The 15,637-nt window shown below is 43.3% G+C and overlaps 1 protein-coding gene across 4 annotated transcripts in view; it reads right to left on the reverse strand.

The window, feature by feature from the left end:
- The window catches only part of flvcr2a (FLVCR choline and putative heme transporter 2a), a 51,013-nt gene extending 44,045 nt beyond the window's left edge, over positions 1–6,968 (reverse strand). For all 4 annotated transcript variants that reach the window (XM_014182447.3, XM_014182463.3, XM_014182330.3 and 1 more), the window contains exon 1: positions 5,971–6,968. In XM_014182447.3, coding sequence (XP_014037922.1) covers positions 5,971–6,561 — 591 coding nt within the window. In that variant the 5' untranslated portion in view covers positions 6,562–6,968. The remainder of the gene's footprint in view (positions 1–5,970) is intronic.
- Between the last annotated feature and the right edge of the window lie 8,669 nt (positions 6,969–15,637).

A 15,637-nucleotide genomic window follows, 5' to 3' on the forward strand; every position in this document is an offset into this window, starting at 1 on the left:
GACTAGGACTAATGATCACACCCTAGATCAGCTAGATACAGGCAAGAGTATGCAAGGCGATATTGAATGTGTCACTATCTGTCACCTTTTCTCTCAACCTGTGCACATATGTTGTAAGTTTTCATTCATAGGCTAGGTTGTAGCAACCTCATAATGGGTATAGGCAAAATTTGAGTATCATGTAGTAGCCTAAACCTGTCGCTGTTACATTGAAGTGGGTGAATGGAATATGAATGACAGTCATCCAATGTGCGTAATAGAAATAAGGCTATGCTCATAACTTTTTTAAATAATATTGTCCTCCCTCATCTTAAATGTCACCGACCCACCACTGTTGCTAACCCTAACCCTAACCCTTTTCCTAACCTTAACCTCTTAACCTGTTACGTGAATTCTCCTAACCTGCTACATGAATTCTCCGAACCTACTATGTGAATTCTCCTAACCTGCTGCATAAATTCCCCTAACCTTCTACGAAAAAGTCACCGGTATCAAAGTGCATGAAGAGTGTTTCCCAGGTCCCGAAGTCCTACACCTCTGCTGATTGCAAACATTTAATGGACCAGGAATGAACAAAGCAAGCCCGACTAACACCGTCCTCTTTATGTAAACTCAAACCAAAACTACAAATGCATTCCAAATAGGCCATTTAAAGATTGTTCTTAAAGTAATGCTACCATTAAGCTTAAGACATTTTTTTCCTTTCTTCCATTTGAAATAGGACTTCGAATTTGAATATTTGGAAATATTTCTGTCTTATTTTGCAAAGTGTATTTCGATATCATCAAGTCTATTTCGATATCTAGCCATTGACATATTTATTACATCAAATTAATATAAGTCTAAGCCTATATTTCGATTTGATCAAAAAGTATTTATTTCATAAAATATTTGAGTGGATTTCCATATACACAGTAAGAGGGGTAGTCTAAGGCACTGCATTGCAGCGCTTGAGGTCCGATCCCAGCCTGTGTCGTGACCGGGAGATCCATGAGGAGGCGCAAAATTTACCCAGCGTCGTCCGGGTTAGGGGAGGGTTTGGCTGGCCGGGATGTTCTTGTCCCATCTGTGGCGGGCTGGGTGCTTGCAAGCTGACTGCGGTCATCAGTTGTACGGTGTTTCCTCCGGCATTTTCCAATTATGTTCCTATTTTACAAGTCAAAAAAATTGAGAACCTTTCATAATGTTGCCAAACAAAGACTCAACAAACTTACCTGAGACTCCCTGTCTCTGCCAGTCTGTCCCTGCATATCTGTCCCCAACTCTGCTGTCTGTGTGCCATCTGTTGCCTGCTCTGCCTAATGACATCATTGTGAAACATTTCCATTAGAATTTCATTTCTTTCTTATGAACATTTTATCAACTAGTCTTTGAGATATTAGGCTACTAGGGTTCTTACTATGCGTTTTGGTGTATTGAAAAATACTCTGATGTCCGTCTTTTATTTTTCTGCCATTTTTCTACCTGGCTGGCTGGCTGGCTACACACACAGTGTGTAGGTTATTTACAGTAGGAGATGGGCTTCTATCATCTTCAATCATTCTATTTGGGCTTCGATCTAAAAGGTAGCTGGCAAATGTGAAACGGATTAAAATGACAAGAGTTGACAGCTGTATGAGTTCACCATTTACACAACATATGCTGCAACCTTTTGTAATTTTAATAGTTTGTTTCATATTGGCTGGCTTACAACAATAGCTGAATTTGCAAAGCTAGCGAGCACCAATTCAGTTTCAGTGGTGTTTGCTATAATCTTTGCTACCCGGGTTAAATAAAGGTGAAATAAAATAAATAAATAAAAGTTCACTTGCGACAATTTAGCTTTTGCAACGAGACCATTAAATATATTTAAGACAATGGTAGAAGAGAGTGTAGTTCTGTTCAGTTTGGATTTCAGTTTATTGCTAACCTTATCACAGGGACTTTGAAGCACTAATTTACATCATCTGCATGCTGATTCCATCTTTGACGACGCCACATAAATGGAATAGGTACTAGCTAGCTTAATAGTTAATATTTGCGCGCTAGCTCTGCATATTCAGCTAGTGTGTGTGCGAGATTGACTGGATTAACCTCACGTCAGTTACGTAGCAAGCTAAGGAACTGGCAGTGGATCAAACCATTGTGAGGCAAAGGGTGGGGGGGTTGCAATCTTTTTAAACTTCAAAACGCGCTATTAAGTGTCTATAATCAGCACAATTGCTTTCATTGCGTATTATTTATATTATTTAAATTACATAGTTATGTTTCAGTGATATATTGGGGGGGGGAAATCATATTTTTCCCAGGATGGGGGGGTCGTGTCCCCCCCGTCCCCCCCGAGATTTCCGCCCCTGGATGATTTAGCATACTTTGATCAATGCATTAAGTGCGTGATTAAGTGTAGCCTACTGTACAGATGCATACACCGTACTAGCAAAAGATCGCGGAATTGTACCACGTAATTTCCTCCTTACATGTCTTTATATTTTTCTGTTTTTTTCATCTGTTTTTCTTTCATTTCCATAAATTACTGTAGTGACAGCTTTCTCACGAAACCTCGCCAATCCTGGAAGGTCCATCGAGTTATATTAGAAACATAACAGAAATCCTTCTGAAAATGCTTGTGCATCATTCAGCTATAGAGATGCTCAGTGTTGTATATTTGATTGTTAGGCTATTGTGATGGCATATTGAAACATGCTGCAATTTGAGAAGAAATTACATGTTCCTGTGGTTTGAGTTTCGTATGTGTATGTTGCAATATTCATGTTAGCATTAGGGTATAGCCTCTAATTTCAGTTTCAGTCTGAATACATTTCAAATTTGAGAGTGGAGTTTTTTGTACTAAGTGTACATATTCAAAGAGATCATCCTTACAGAAAAGGCTACATCCCAAGGAGTCTTTTTGCATAGGTTGGAAAGGAGGGGGTTGGCGAGATGTAGAGTTGACTTTCCAGGAGAAAAAACGTATCATCCTGCTCAATGCACTACACACACACACACACACCTCAAAAAATACTTCAAACATGTTAATCCGAGCGCAAAGCTTTACTGGCTAAGTAACTAAGCTCAAACAGCATGTTCAGTATTTCATTTTCATGAACTCAAACACTTAATCACAAAGGGCTACTTTAGTCATAACAAAGTAGGCTAGTCAGAAAGAAAATAAAAATGATTCCATACAAAAGTGAGCTCTGAAAGGAGGTAATCCAGCAAAGAGGCTGACCAAAACTGTGATTGCTTGCAAATTGGAAATCTACTTTGTAGGAGCAGTGCTCCTCCCTGCCATGTGAAACCGCCAATGAAAATCATCTCAATTCAGATTTTAGGACATGCTTGTCACTATGCATGTAACTCACTATACGGCTCGATTAATGAATCTATAAAAGGACCAGCAATATCAAGCTCTAAACGAGAATACTATGCAGCGCATCTCATCAAATCGCACTAAATCGGATCTCTAAATATACTGCTCAAAAAAATAAAGGGAACACTTAAACAACACATCCTAGATCTGAATGAAAGAAATAATCTTATTAAATACTTTTTTCTTTACATAGTTGAATGTGCTGACAACAAAATCACACAAAAATAATCAATGGAAATCCAATTTATCAACCCATGGAGGTCTGGATTTGGAGTCACACTCAAAATTAAAGTGGAAAACCACACTACAGCCTGATCCAACTTTGATGTAATGTCCTTAAAACAAGTCAAAATGAGGCTCAGTAGTGTGTGTGGCCTCCACGTGCCTGTATGACCTCCCTACAACGCCTGGGCATGCTCCTGATGAGGTGGCGGATGGTCTCCTGAGGGATCTCCTCCCAGACCTGGACTAAAGCATCCGCCAACTCCTGGACAGTCTGTGGTGCAACGTGGCGTTGGTGGATGGAGCGAGACATGATGTCCCAGATGTGCTCAATTGGATTCAGGTCTGGGGAACGGGCAAGCCAGTCCATAGCATCAATGCCTTCCTCTTGCAGGAACTGCTGACACACTCCAGCCACATGAGGTCTAGCATTGTCTTGCATTAGGAGGAACCCAGGGCCAACCGCACCAGCATATGGTCTCACAAGGGGTCTGCGAATCTCATCTCGGTACCTAATGGCAGTCAGGTTACCTCTGGCGAGCACATGGAGGGCTGTGCGGCCCCCCAAAGAAATGCCACCCCACACCATGACTGACCCACCGCCAAACCGGTCATGCTGGAGGATGTTGCAGGCAGCAGAACGTTCTCCACGGCGTCTCCAGACTCTGTCACGTCTGTCACGTGCTCAGTGTGAACCTGCTTTCATCTGTGAAGAGCACAGGGCGCCAGTGGCGAATTTGCCAATCTTGGTGTTCTCTGGCAAATGCCAAACGTCCTGCACGGTGTTGGGCTGTAAGCACAACCCCCACCTGTGGACGTCGGGCCCTCATACCACCCTCATGGAGTCTGTTTCTGACCGTTTGAACAGACACATGCACATTTGTGGCCTGCTGGAGGTCATTTTGCAGGGCTCTGGCAGTGCTTCTCCTGCTCCTCCTTGCACAAAGGCGGAGGTAGCGGTCCTGCTGCTGGGTTGTTGCTCTCCTACGGCCTCCTCCACGTCTCCTGATGTACTGGCCTGTCTCCTGTTAGCGCCTCCATGCTCTGGACACTACGCTGACAGACACAGCAAACCTTCTTGCCACAGCTCGCATTGATGTGCCATCCTGGATGAGCTGCACTACCTGAGCCACTTGTGTGGGTTGTAGACTCCATCTCATGCTACCACTAGAGTGAAAGCACCGCCAGCATTCAAAAGTGACCAAAACATCAGCCAGGAAGCATAGGAACTGAGAAGTGGTCTGTGGTCCCCACCTGCAGAACCACTCCTTTATTGGGGGTGTCTTGCTAATTGCCTATAATTTCCACCTGTTGTCTATTCCATTTGCACAACAGCATGTGAAATGTATTGTCAATCAGTGTTGCTTCCTAAGTGGACAGTTTGATTTGACAGAAGTGTGATTGACTTGGAGTTACATTGTGTTGTTTAAGTGTTCCCTTTATTTTTTTGAGCAGTGTATATTTTCCTTGGGCTATATCAGTGGTGTGGAAATTGTGCATCCAAGGGCTGATAAATGGAGGACAATCACTCAGACACGTGTCCCGGTTTGTTTATTAATTGCTCAACCCCATGCTCAGAGGAATTATGACCATTATTTTTAATAAATTGATTATTAGGGATTAGAATCGATGTGCCTCAACATAAATTGATTATTAGGGATTATAATAAATCCCAACATTGTAAATCCCAACTGGCCTCCAATTCGTGGCTTGGCTTCAACATAGCTGGATACTGAATACAGGCGTATTGCAGTAGTATAATCATACACATTACCTATTGCATTTAGGGGTCGACTACCCAATGCCTAAATAGATTAATAATGGGGAATTTTGAGGGAGAAAAGAAGAGAAATCTCGTCCAGTAAGAGAGGTTGTACATACTCACTTTCAGATGTTGACCACTGTGTCAGATCTTTATTAAAAGAGGATGCATCCTCACCAAAAGGTGTCCATTTCAGAACTACAGTATCTCCATTTCTGAATGCATATGAATTGCTGTAGGCTAAATCCTAACTTCTTTAACCATTATCAATGTATCATCAAAACAACTTCTGAATCTAAAATACCACAATAAGTAAGAATAATCTCTTGATAGCCATTGGTCATGCCATACTGTCGACCTATGTCATTTTAACTATCTAAGATCTCAAATCTATAAACGTCAGATAAATAAACTGTCCAAGACCAACCTTTCTGAAAACATCACATATAGTAATCGGGTTACCCATGTGCGTAATGCGTAATATCTCTCTAAACGGCAATGCCGTTTATGTTATGGGCACTCTTTCTTTGGATCAGCAAATCAATATCTGTTGCGAATTACAATCAAAATAATTAATCATAAATCGCCACAGATTTTACTTAATAGGGTACCTTTGTGTGGTGTGGAATAAACTGACCTGATTCCCAAATACGCCGATGGAACAGGCGGTGGACACCTCTTCAGAGCCAAACCAAACCGATGCTAGGCGGGAAGGCATCCCAAGGATGAAGACCTGTGATAGGGAGCCTGCGAATTGTCCGAGCATGGTCACCCAAAATAGGTTTTGCTTGACGCTGGCCACCTTGATCCATGTCCCAAGACAATTAATGGCGGTGGCCAACAGTGCTATGAGCCGCAGTCCCTTTTTGTCCAAAAGCCAGGATACAGGCCATATAAAGGGAATATAGGTCAGCATATAGATCATTGACATCCAGTCGATGGCAAAAGAGTCCACATTGTAGAATTTCATAAAAATATTGTTAATTATTCCGTATTGGATCCATTGAAATGCGTTGCACAGGGAATAAGAGCTGAAAAGTAACACCATCACCCATCTCCTTTTGTATACATGCGTAGTAGTTGTATTGTCTTTGTTCACATTCGGGATGCTCGTGCATTCGATATGTTCCTCCAAGTACACGGATTTGGAAGGGTTCGTTTTTCCCAGATCCAGACAATTTTTCTCTTCTTTAATTTCTTCCTCATCAAAGTCAGGGTTGTCGCCCATATTGAGACAATTTTTCTGTTACCTGCCCTTGGGTACCTGTGCGCACTGTTAGTTTAGTCTACGCAGAAACTGCAACTTAAACAAATATGTATTATTCAAAATGAGAACGCAGTGTAGGCTAATACGCAAGAACTTAATTAAAACGTTTTAAATGTTAAACGAACGTCAAAATGCAGGGTGAAAAATATCTTAGTCTAACTAACTAACTATTAAAAAACTAACAGAAAACCAGTATATATATATATATATATATATATAATATCTTGTTAAATTGCTATCATTATTAAATAATGATATAAAAACAAGTGATAAATAACTTGAAATAGGAAACCATACACAAAGCCTATGTTTCTCTTAACATAACAATGTCCCAAATATGTCCGTAATAGCGCTCCTGCTCTGAGAGAAATTCCAATCCCTTTATTATAACACCACGTGGTGTCCAAACTCCAACTCCACTCTGATGTAAGTTGAAACAATGATAAGGAAGACTTCGGCATGCGACGTGAATGACGGGACAATATTATTACAGTAACCTGAGCATATGGGTACTATGTTAATGGCCCTTCTTACAAGCATGTTTCTTGTTAAATGTGACAATGAATACAATGGATACCCAAACATTGTGCACAAATATTGGAACTGTTGACGCACAGTTTGGGGGGAGGTCTCTAAATAATGCTAATTTAACCATTCTCCTATTTGCTTAAAATGCTATTTGTAGTGCTACATTGGTAAATATATTTAAAATCTTATTAAAAATCTTAAATAAACGAACACCCCCACCTCTGTGTTTAAACAAATGTATTGTATTATTATTATTTGTCTCGGATCCCTCGGAACTGTCATTTTGCACACCTGGTCCCTATTCCCACTGATTAGTAATTGTATAAGTGTGTCCTTTGTTTACCATTGTCCTGTCGATTATTGTTCCAATGTCCGTTAGACGTGTGACTACCTGTGCTATGTTGTTTTGGCTTTCGTACCACGTGTATTGTGCAGATGATTACGGGTCTCGTCCCGTGTGATAATCATTGTGTGATTGTGTATTTATTCGAGGTACTCCTCGCTCTTTTTGGGTTTCTACCCTGTGTCTTGTATAGGGCCCTTCCAGACTCATATTAAACATCTCCAATCCAAAATTAAATCTCGAATCGGCTTCCTATTTCGCAACAAAGCCTCCTTCATTCACGCCGCCAAACATACCCTAGTAAAACTGACTATCCTACCGATCCTTGACTTCGGCGATGTCCTTTACAAAATAGCTTCCAATACTCTACTCAGCAAACTGGATGCAGTCTATCACAGTGCCAGCCGTTTTGTCACCAAATCACCTTATACCACCCACCACTGCCACCTGTATGCTCTAGTCAGCTGGCCCTCGCTACATATTCGTAGCCAGACCCACTGGCTCCAGGTCATCTATAAGTCTTTGCTATGTAAAGCCCCTTATCTCAGCTCACTGGTCACGATAACAGTAGCACATGCTCCAGCAGGTATATCTCACTGGTCATCCCCAAAGCCAACACCTCATTTGGCCGCCTTTCCTTCCAGTTCTCTGCTGCCAATGACTGGAATGAATCGCTGAAGCTGGAGTCTTATATTTCCCTCACTAACTTTAAACATCAGCTATCTGAGCAGTTAACCGATTGCTGCAGCTGAACATAGCCCATCTGTAAATAGCCCACCCAATATATCTACCTCATCCCCATATTGTTTTTATTTACTTTTCTGCTCTTTTGCCCACTAGTATTTCTACTTGCACATCACCATCTGCTCATCTATTACTCCAGTGTTAATTTGTTAAATTGCAATTACTCCACTACTATGGCCTATTTATTTCCTTACCTCCTCACGCCATTAGCACACACTGTACAGTATATAGACTTTCTTTTAGTTCTATTGTGTTATTGACTGTAAGTTTGTTTATTCCATGTGTAACACTGTGTTGTTGTTTGTGTCGTGCTGCTTTGCTTTATCTTGGCCAGGTCGCCGTTGTAAATGAGATCTTGTTCTCAACTAGCCTACCTGGTTAAATAAAGGTGAAATAAAAATAAATAAAATAAATAAATACGTGTTTGTTTGGTCTTCATCCCGGTGCCTTTATACAGCACGCTGTAATTTGGGAAATAAAAAACCCTATTAGGCATTCCTGCCCTGCCTCCGGATCCCTTATACCAACCTGACATTATTTATTATTTGGGAGGAGGGGTAGATTTAATATTGCAGATATATTGTGGTTTCTATCAGTGTAATTGTCTGCATAATTTCCAATCCCCCATATATTGTTTTTGTAAATATACAGTGCATTCGGGAAGTATTCAGACCACTTGACTTTTTCCACATTTTGTTACATTACAGCATCATTCTGAACTGGAATTAATTGTTTTTCCTCCTCACACAATACTCCATACCGACAAAGTGAAAACAGGTTTTTAGAAATGTTTGCAATTTGTTAAAAACAGAAATACCTTATTTACATAAGTATTCAGACCCTTTGCTATGAGACTCGAAATTAAGCTCAGGTGCATTCTGTTTCAATTGATCATCCTTGTGATGTTTCTACAACTTGATTGGAGTCCACCTGTGGTAAATTCAATTGTAGGACATGATTTGGAAAGGCACACACCCGTCTATATAAGGTCCCACAGTTGACAGTGCATGTCAGAACAAAAACCAAGCCATGAAGTCGAAGGAATTGTCCATAGAGCTCCGAGACAGGATTGTGTCGTGGCACAGATCTGGGGAAGGGTACCAAAAAATGTCTGCAGCATTGAAGGTTCCCAAGAACACAGTGGCCTCCTCCATTCTTAAATGGAATGAAAGAAATTTAGAAACACCAAAGGCTCTTGCTGGCCGCCCTGACAAACTGAGCAATCGAGGGAGAAGGGCCTTGGTCAGGGAGGTGATCAAGAACTCGATTGTCACTCTGACGGAGCTCCAGAGTTCCTATGTAGAGATGGGAGAACCTTCCAGAAGGACACCAATCAGGCCTTTATGGTAGAGTGGCCAGACAGAAGCCACTCCTCAGTAAAAGGCACATGACAGCCCACTTGGAGTTTGCCAAAAAGGCACTTAAAGACTCTGACCATGAGAAACAACATTCTCTAGTCTGATGAAACAAAGATTGAACTCTTTGGCCTGAGTGCCAAGCGTCACATCTGGAGGAAACCTGGCACCATCCCTATGGTGCAGCATCATGCTGTGGAGATGTTTTTCAGCGGCAGAGACTGGGAGACTAGTCAGCATTTAGGGAAAGATGAACGGAGCAAAGTACAAAGAGATTCTTGATGATAACCTGCTCAGGACCTCAGACTGGGGTGAAGGTTCACCTTCCTACAGGACAACGACCCAAGACAACGCAGGAGTGGCTTCGGGACAAGTCTCTGAATATGTTTGAGTGGCCCAGCCAGAGCCCGGAATTGAACACGATGGAACATGTCTGGAGAGACCTGAAAATAGCTGTGTAGCGACGCTCCCCATCCAACCTGACAGAGCTTGAGAGGATCTGCAGAGAAGAATGGGAGAAACTCCACAAATACAGGTGTGCCAAACTTGTAGGGTCATACCCAAGAAGACTCGAGGCTGTAATCGCTGCCAGTGGTACTTCAACAAAGTACTGAGTAAAGGGTCTGAATACCTATGTAAATGTAATTTCCATTTATAAATTTGCAAAAAAATCTAAACCTGTTTTTTTGGTCATTATGTGGTTTTGTGTGTAGATTGATGAGAGAAAAAACAATTTTATCAATTTTAGAATAAGGCTGTAAAGTAACAAAATGTATAAAAAGTCAAGGGGTCTGAATATTTTCCGAATGCCACCCCTCCCCTAATTCGAGTAAACAAATGAAATATATTTTCCTACTTCATTATTCTAACCCTAACCCTACCACCCCTCCCCTAATTTGAGTAAACTAATGGACAACAATACTTTGGCTTCTACTTCCAGTTAATTTATACATATTGCTGTCACGTCCTGACCAGTATAAGGGTTATTTGTTATTGTAGTTTGGTCAGGACGTGGCAGAGGGTATTTGTTTTATGTGGTTCGGGGTGGTGTTTTTGTAGAAGGGTATTTGATCTATGTATTCCGGGGGTTTTGGGCACTGTTCCTTGTTTATGTATTTCTATGTTTAGTCTAGTTGGTTGTATTTCTATGTTTAGGTTAATGGGGGGTTGGACTCTCAATTGGAGGCAGGTGCTTTCTCGTTGCCTCTGATTGAGAGTCCTATATATGGGTATGTGTTTGGTTTAGTGTTTGTGGGAGATTGTTTCTTGTTTTGCTGAGTGTGCCTGACAAGACTGTTTCATTGTTCGTGAGTTCGTTTTGTTTTGTTTTGTTGTTTTTTGGTGTTCTTGTTATTTAAATAAATATACAAGATGAGCATCCACATTCCTGTTGCGTTTTGGTCCTCCATTCCAGACGACAACCGTGACAGAATCTCCCACCACAAACGGACCAAGCAGCGGAGGAAGGAGCAACAGGTGGACTTTGAGGAGCAAGGGGAATTTAAGTTGGACCAACGGGAGAAATGGACATGGGAACAGATTATGGCCGGGGAGGGCCCATGGAGAAAATGGAGCGAAGACCGGGAACGCTACCGAGGAACACGACTGGCGTTGAAGCACGAGAGGCATCCCCAATATTTTTTTTGGGGGGGGCACACGGGTAGTTTGGCTGGGCCAAGGGTGAGCCCTAAGCCAGCTCCCCGTGTTTATATGGAGGACCGTATGGAGTGGAGGGCGCTGTGTTTTGCTGAAGTGCGCACAATCTCGCCCATACGCACGCGCAGTCCAGTGCGAGTTATTCCAGCCCCTCGCAAATGCCGTGCTAGAGTGGGCATCCAGCCTGGTAGGAGGATGCCTACGCAGCGCGTCTGGTCACCGGTGCGCCTCCTAGGACCAGGCTACCCTATGCCCGCTCTACCCACGGCAACCATCAGGCCCCTGCACAGCCCAGTTCGCCCTGTACTAGCACCCCGCTCGTACAGGGCTACTAGTTCCATCCAGCCAGGACGGGTTGTGCAGGAGGTGAGATCAAGACCGCCTGTGCGCCTCCATGGCCCGGTGTTTCCAGTTCCTGTCTCTCGTGCGGACCCGGAAGTGCGAAACCCCAGTCTGGCACGTCCAGTACCAGCACCACGCACCAGGCTTCCAGTGCGTCAGCCCAGTCCGACTCGTCCTGTTCCCGCTCCCCGCACTAGCCCGGAGGTGCGTGTTCCCAGGCTGATACCTCCAGTACCAGCACCACGCATCAGGCTTCCAGTGCGTCAGCCCAGTCCGACTCGTCCTGTTCCCGCTCCCCGCACTAGCCCTGAGGTGCGTGTTCCCAGTCTGGCACGTCCAGTACCAGCACCACGCACCAGGCTTCCAGTGCGTCAGCCCAGTCCGACTCGTCCTGTTCCCGCTCCCCGCACTAGCCCTGAGGTGCGTGTTCCCAGTCTGGCACGTCCAGTACCAGCACCATGCACCAGGCTTCCAGTGCGTCAGCCCAGTCCGACTCGTCCTGTTCCCGCTCCCCGCACTAGCCCTGAGGTGCGTGTTCCCAGTCTGGCACGTCCAGTACCAGCACCACGCACCAGGTTTCCAGTGCGTCAGCCCAGTCCGACTCGTCCTGTTCCCGCTCCCCGCACTAGCCCTGAGGTGCGTGTTCCCAGGCTGACACCTACAGTACCAGTACCACGCATCAGGCATCTAGTGCGTCAGCCACCTGCCAGTCAGGAGTCGCCAGAGCTGCCCGCCAGTCAGGAGTCGCCAGAGTGGCCCGCCGCGCCGGATCTGCCAGAGTGGCCCGTCTGCCCGGATCAGCCAGAGTGGCCCGTCTGCCCGGATCAGCCAGAGTTGCCCGTCTGCCCGGATCAGCCAGAGTGGCCCGTCTGCCCGGATCTGCCAGAGTGGCCCGCCGCGCCGGAACCGAGGGGGTCTGCCTGTGACCCGGAACCAAGGGGGTCTGCCTGTGACCCGGAACCGAGGGGTCTGCCTGTGACCCGGAACCGAAGGGGTCTGCCTGTGACCCAGAACCGAAGGGGTCTGCCTGTGACCCAGAACCGGGTGAGTCTGCCTATGACCCGGAACCAAAGGAGTCTAGCAGCAACCCGGAACTGAGTAAGTCTATTAATGATCCAGAACTAAATATAAGTAACTGTGTTTCAAATGAGTCTGCCGACAGTGTGGAATGGAAGAGGTCTGCCTACGATCCGGAACGAGGGGAGTCTGCCTACGGCCTGAAACGGATTAAGTCTGTCTGCATTCTGGAGGACAGTAGGCCGGAGCCTGAACCACCACCTGTATAGGTGGGTTGGGGAGGGGGGGTGTAGCACAAGTGCCGTCGGTGACGGCAGCCACCCTCCCTTCCCTCCCTTTAGTTTAGGGGGATTTTTTTGTTGTTGTTTTGGGTTTTGTTTATTTATGAGGTGCATCCGGGGTCTGCACCTTTAGGGGGGGGGGTACTGTCACGTCCTGACCAGTATAAGGGTTATTTGTTATTGTAGTTTGGTCAGGACGTGGCAGAGGGTATTTGTTTTATGTGGTTCGGGGTGGTGTTTTTGTAGAAGGGTATTTGATTTATGTATTCCGGGGTTTTTGGGCACTGTTCCTTGTTTATGTATTTCTATGTTTAGTCTAGTTGGTTGTATTTCTATGTTTAGGTTAATGGGGGGTTGGACTCTCAATTGGAGGCAGGTGCTTTCTCGTTGCCTCTGATTGAGAGTCCTATATATGGGTATGTGTTTGGTTTAGTGTTTGTGGGAGATTGTTTCTTGTTTTGCTGAGTGTGCCTGACAAGACTGTTTCGTTGTTCGTGAGTTCGTTTTGTTTTGTTTTGTTGTTTTTTGGTGTTCTTGTTATTTAAATAAATATACAAGATGAGCATCCACATTCCTGCTGCGTTTTGGTCCTCCATTCCAGACGACAACCGTGACAATTGCATACATTTCACGGACAGTATATTTTACATTAGTTATCTTGTGTATGTTTTAAGTCCAAGTCTTCAGCTACCCTCAACCCCTCCCATCTATCTCTGAAGACCATTCAGTTTCTAGCTGCCATACGTTTTTCTACTGTGCTGTGATGTTTCATAACATTTCTGAACCTTTCTATTCTCATAATTTCTACAGATTATAAATTAAAGATGAACACCTTTGCTAATAGTTTTATTATAGTATTGACTATGACTTTAAAAATCACTGAACAATTTTTTCCATATGGCTACATTTGTCATCCGGGACAGTCTCGTATTTCAGCCCCTTTTCAGGTGTACCACATATTCTTCCTAAAAAAATAAACATTTTGTCAGCAAGATGCATCAATTAATTCAGGCAATTTGGTGTTTTGTAAATGTCTCTTTCAATTCATCAAATGGCACGAGTGCACAGTGCAATATTTGGATGCTGGTATTATTTTAGAGTGGACAAACATGAACAGGTAGCCTACTTTTTTAATTGATTTGTTTGACAATAAGATGAAAACACAATCACTGGTGTGTTCATGCCAAATTAAAAGGTAATAAAATATTGTTGTTAACAACTATAGTTTTGGCAAGTCGGTTAGGACATCTACTTTGTGCATGACACAAGTAATTTTTCCAACAATTGTTTACAGACAGATGTTTCACTTATAATTCACTGTATCACAATTCCAGTGGGCCAGAAGTTTACATACACTTAGTTGACTGTGCCTTTAAAAAGCTTTTGTCATGGCTTTAGAAGCTTCTGATGGGCTAATTGACATAATTTGAGTCAATTGGAGGTGTACCTGTGAATGTATTTTAAGGCATACCTTCAAACTCAGTGCCTCTTTGCTTGACATCATGGGAAAATGCAAATGCAAATAAATCCCAGAAGAACAGCAAAGGGACCTTGTGAAGATGCTGGAGGAAACAGATAAAAACGTATCTATATCCACAGTAAAACGAGTCCTATATCGACATAACCTGAAAGGCCACTCAGCAAGGAAGAAGTAAATGCTCCGAAACCGCCATAAAAAAGCCAGACTACGGTTTGCAATTGCACATGGGGACAAAGATCGTACTTTTTGGAGAAATGTCCTCTGGTCTGATGAAACAAAATTAGACCAGTTTGGCCATAATGACCATCGTTACGTTTGGAGGAAAAAGAGGGAGGCTTGCAAGCCGAAGAATACCATCCCAACCGTGAAGCACAGGGGTGGCAACATCATGTTGTGGGGTGCTTTGCTGCAGGAGGGACTGGTGCACTTCACAAAATAGATGGCATCATGAAGCAGGAAAATTATGTGGATATATTGAACCAACATCTCAAGACATCAGTCAGGAACTTAAAGCTTGGTCGCAAATGGGTCTTCCAAATGAACAATGACCCCAAGAATACTTCCAAAGTTATGGCAAAATGGCTAAAGAACAACAACAGTCAAGGTATTGGAGAGGCCATCACAAAGCCCTGACCTTAATCCTATAGAAAATTTGTGGGCAGAACTGAAAAAGTGTGCGAGCAAGGAGGCCTACATCCTGACTCAGTTACACCAGCTCTGTCAGGAGGAATGGGCCAAAATTCACACAACTTATTGTGGGAAGCTTGTGGAAGGCTACCCAAAACGTTTGACCCAAGTTAAACAATTTAAAGGCAATGCTACCAAATACTAATTGAGGGCATGTAAACTTCTGACCCACTGGGAATGTGATGAAAGAAATAAAAACTGAAATAAATCATTCTCTCTACTATTATTCTGACATTTCACATTCTTAATATAAAATGGTGATTCTAACTGACCTAAAACAGGTAATTTTACTAGGATTAAATGTCAGGAATGGTGAAAAACTGAGTTTAAATGTATTTGGCTGAGGTGTATGTAAACTTCCAACTTCATCTGTACCACTGTTTTCTGTGTGCATTATCAAGACCAGCCTTTAAATGTTATCTACATGGTAAGGAAGGGTTCATAACTTCTACTGTCTGAGATGGTGCATTTAATATTAAATATATGACATCATTTTTAATCTAGATTAGGTCTAAAATAGGATAGAAATGAGTACCTTGAATAACTAGTCCAATATGTTGGTATGTGAAATGCAAGTTTTGGATTGGAATAGTTCAAGGGGTAG

The sequence above is a fragment of the Salmo salar genome, chromosome 01 (genome assembly GCF_965601325.2).
Source record: "Salmo salar chromosome 01, fSalSal1, whole genome shotgun sequence".
NCBI classification, from domain to species: Eukaryota; Metazoa; Chordata; class Actinopteri; order Salmoniformes; family Salmonidae; genus Salmo; species Salmo salar.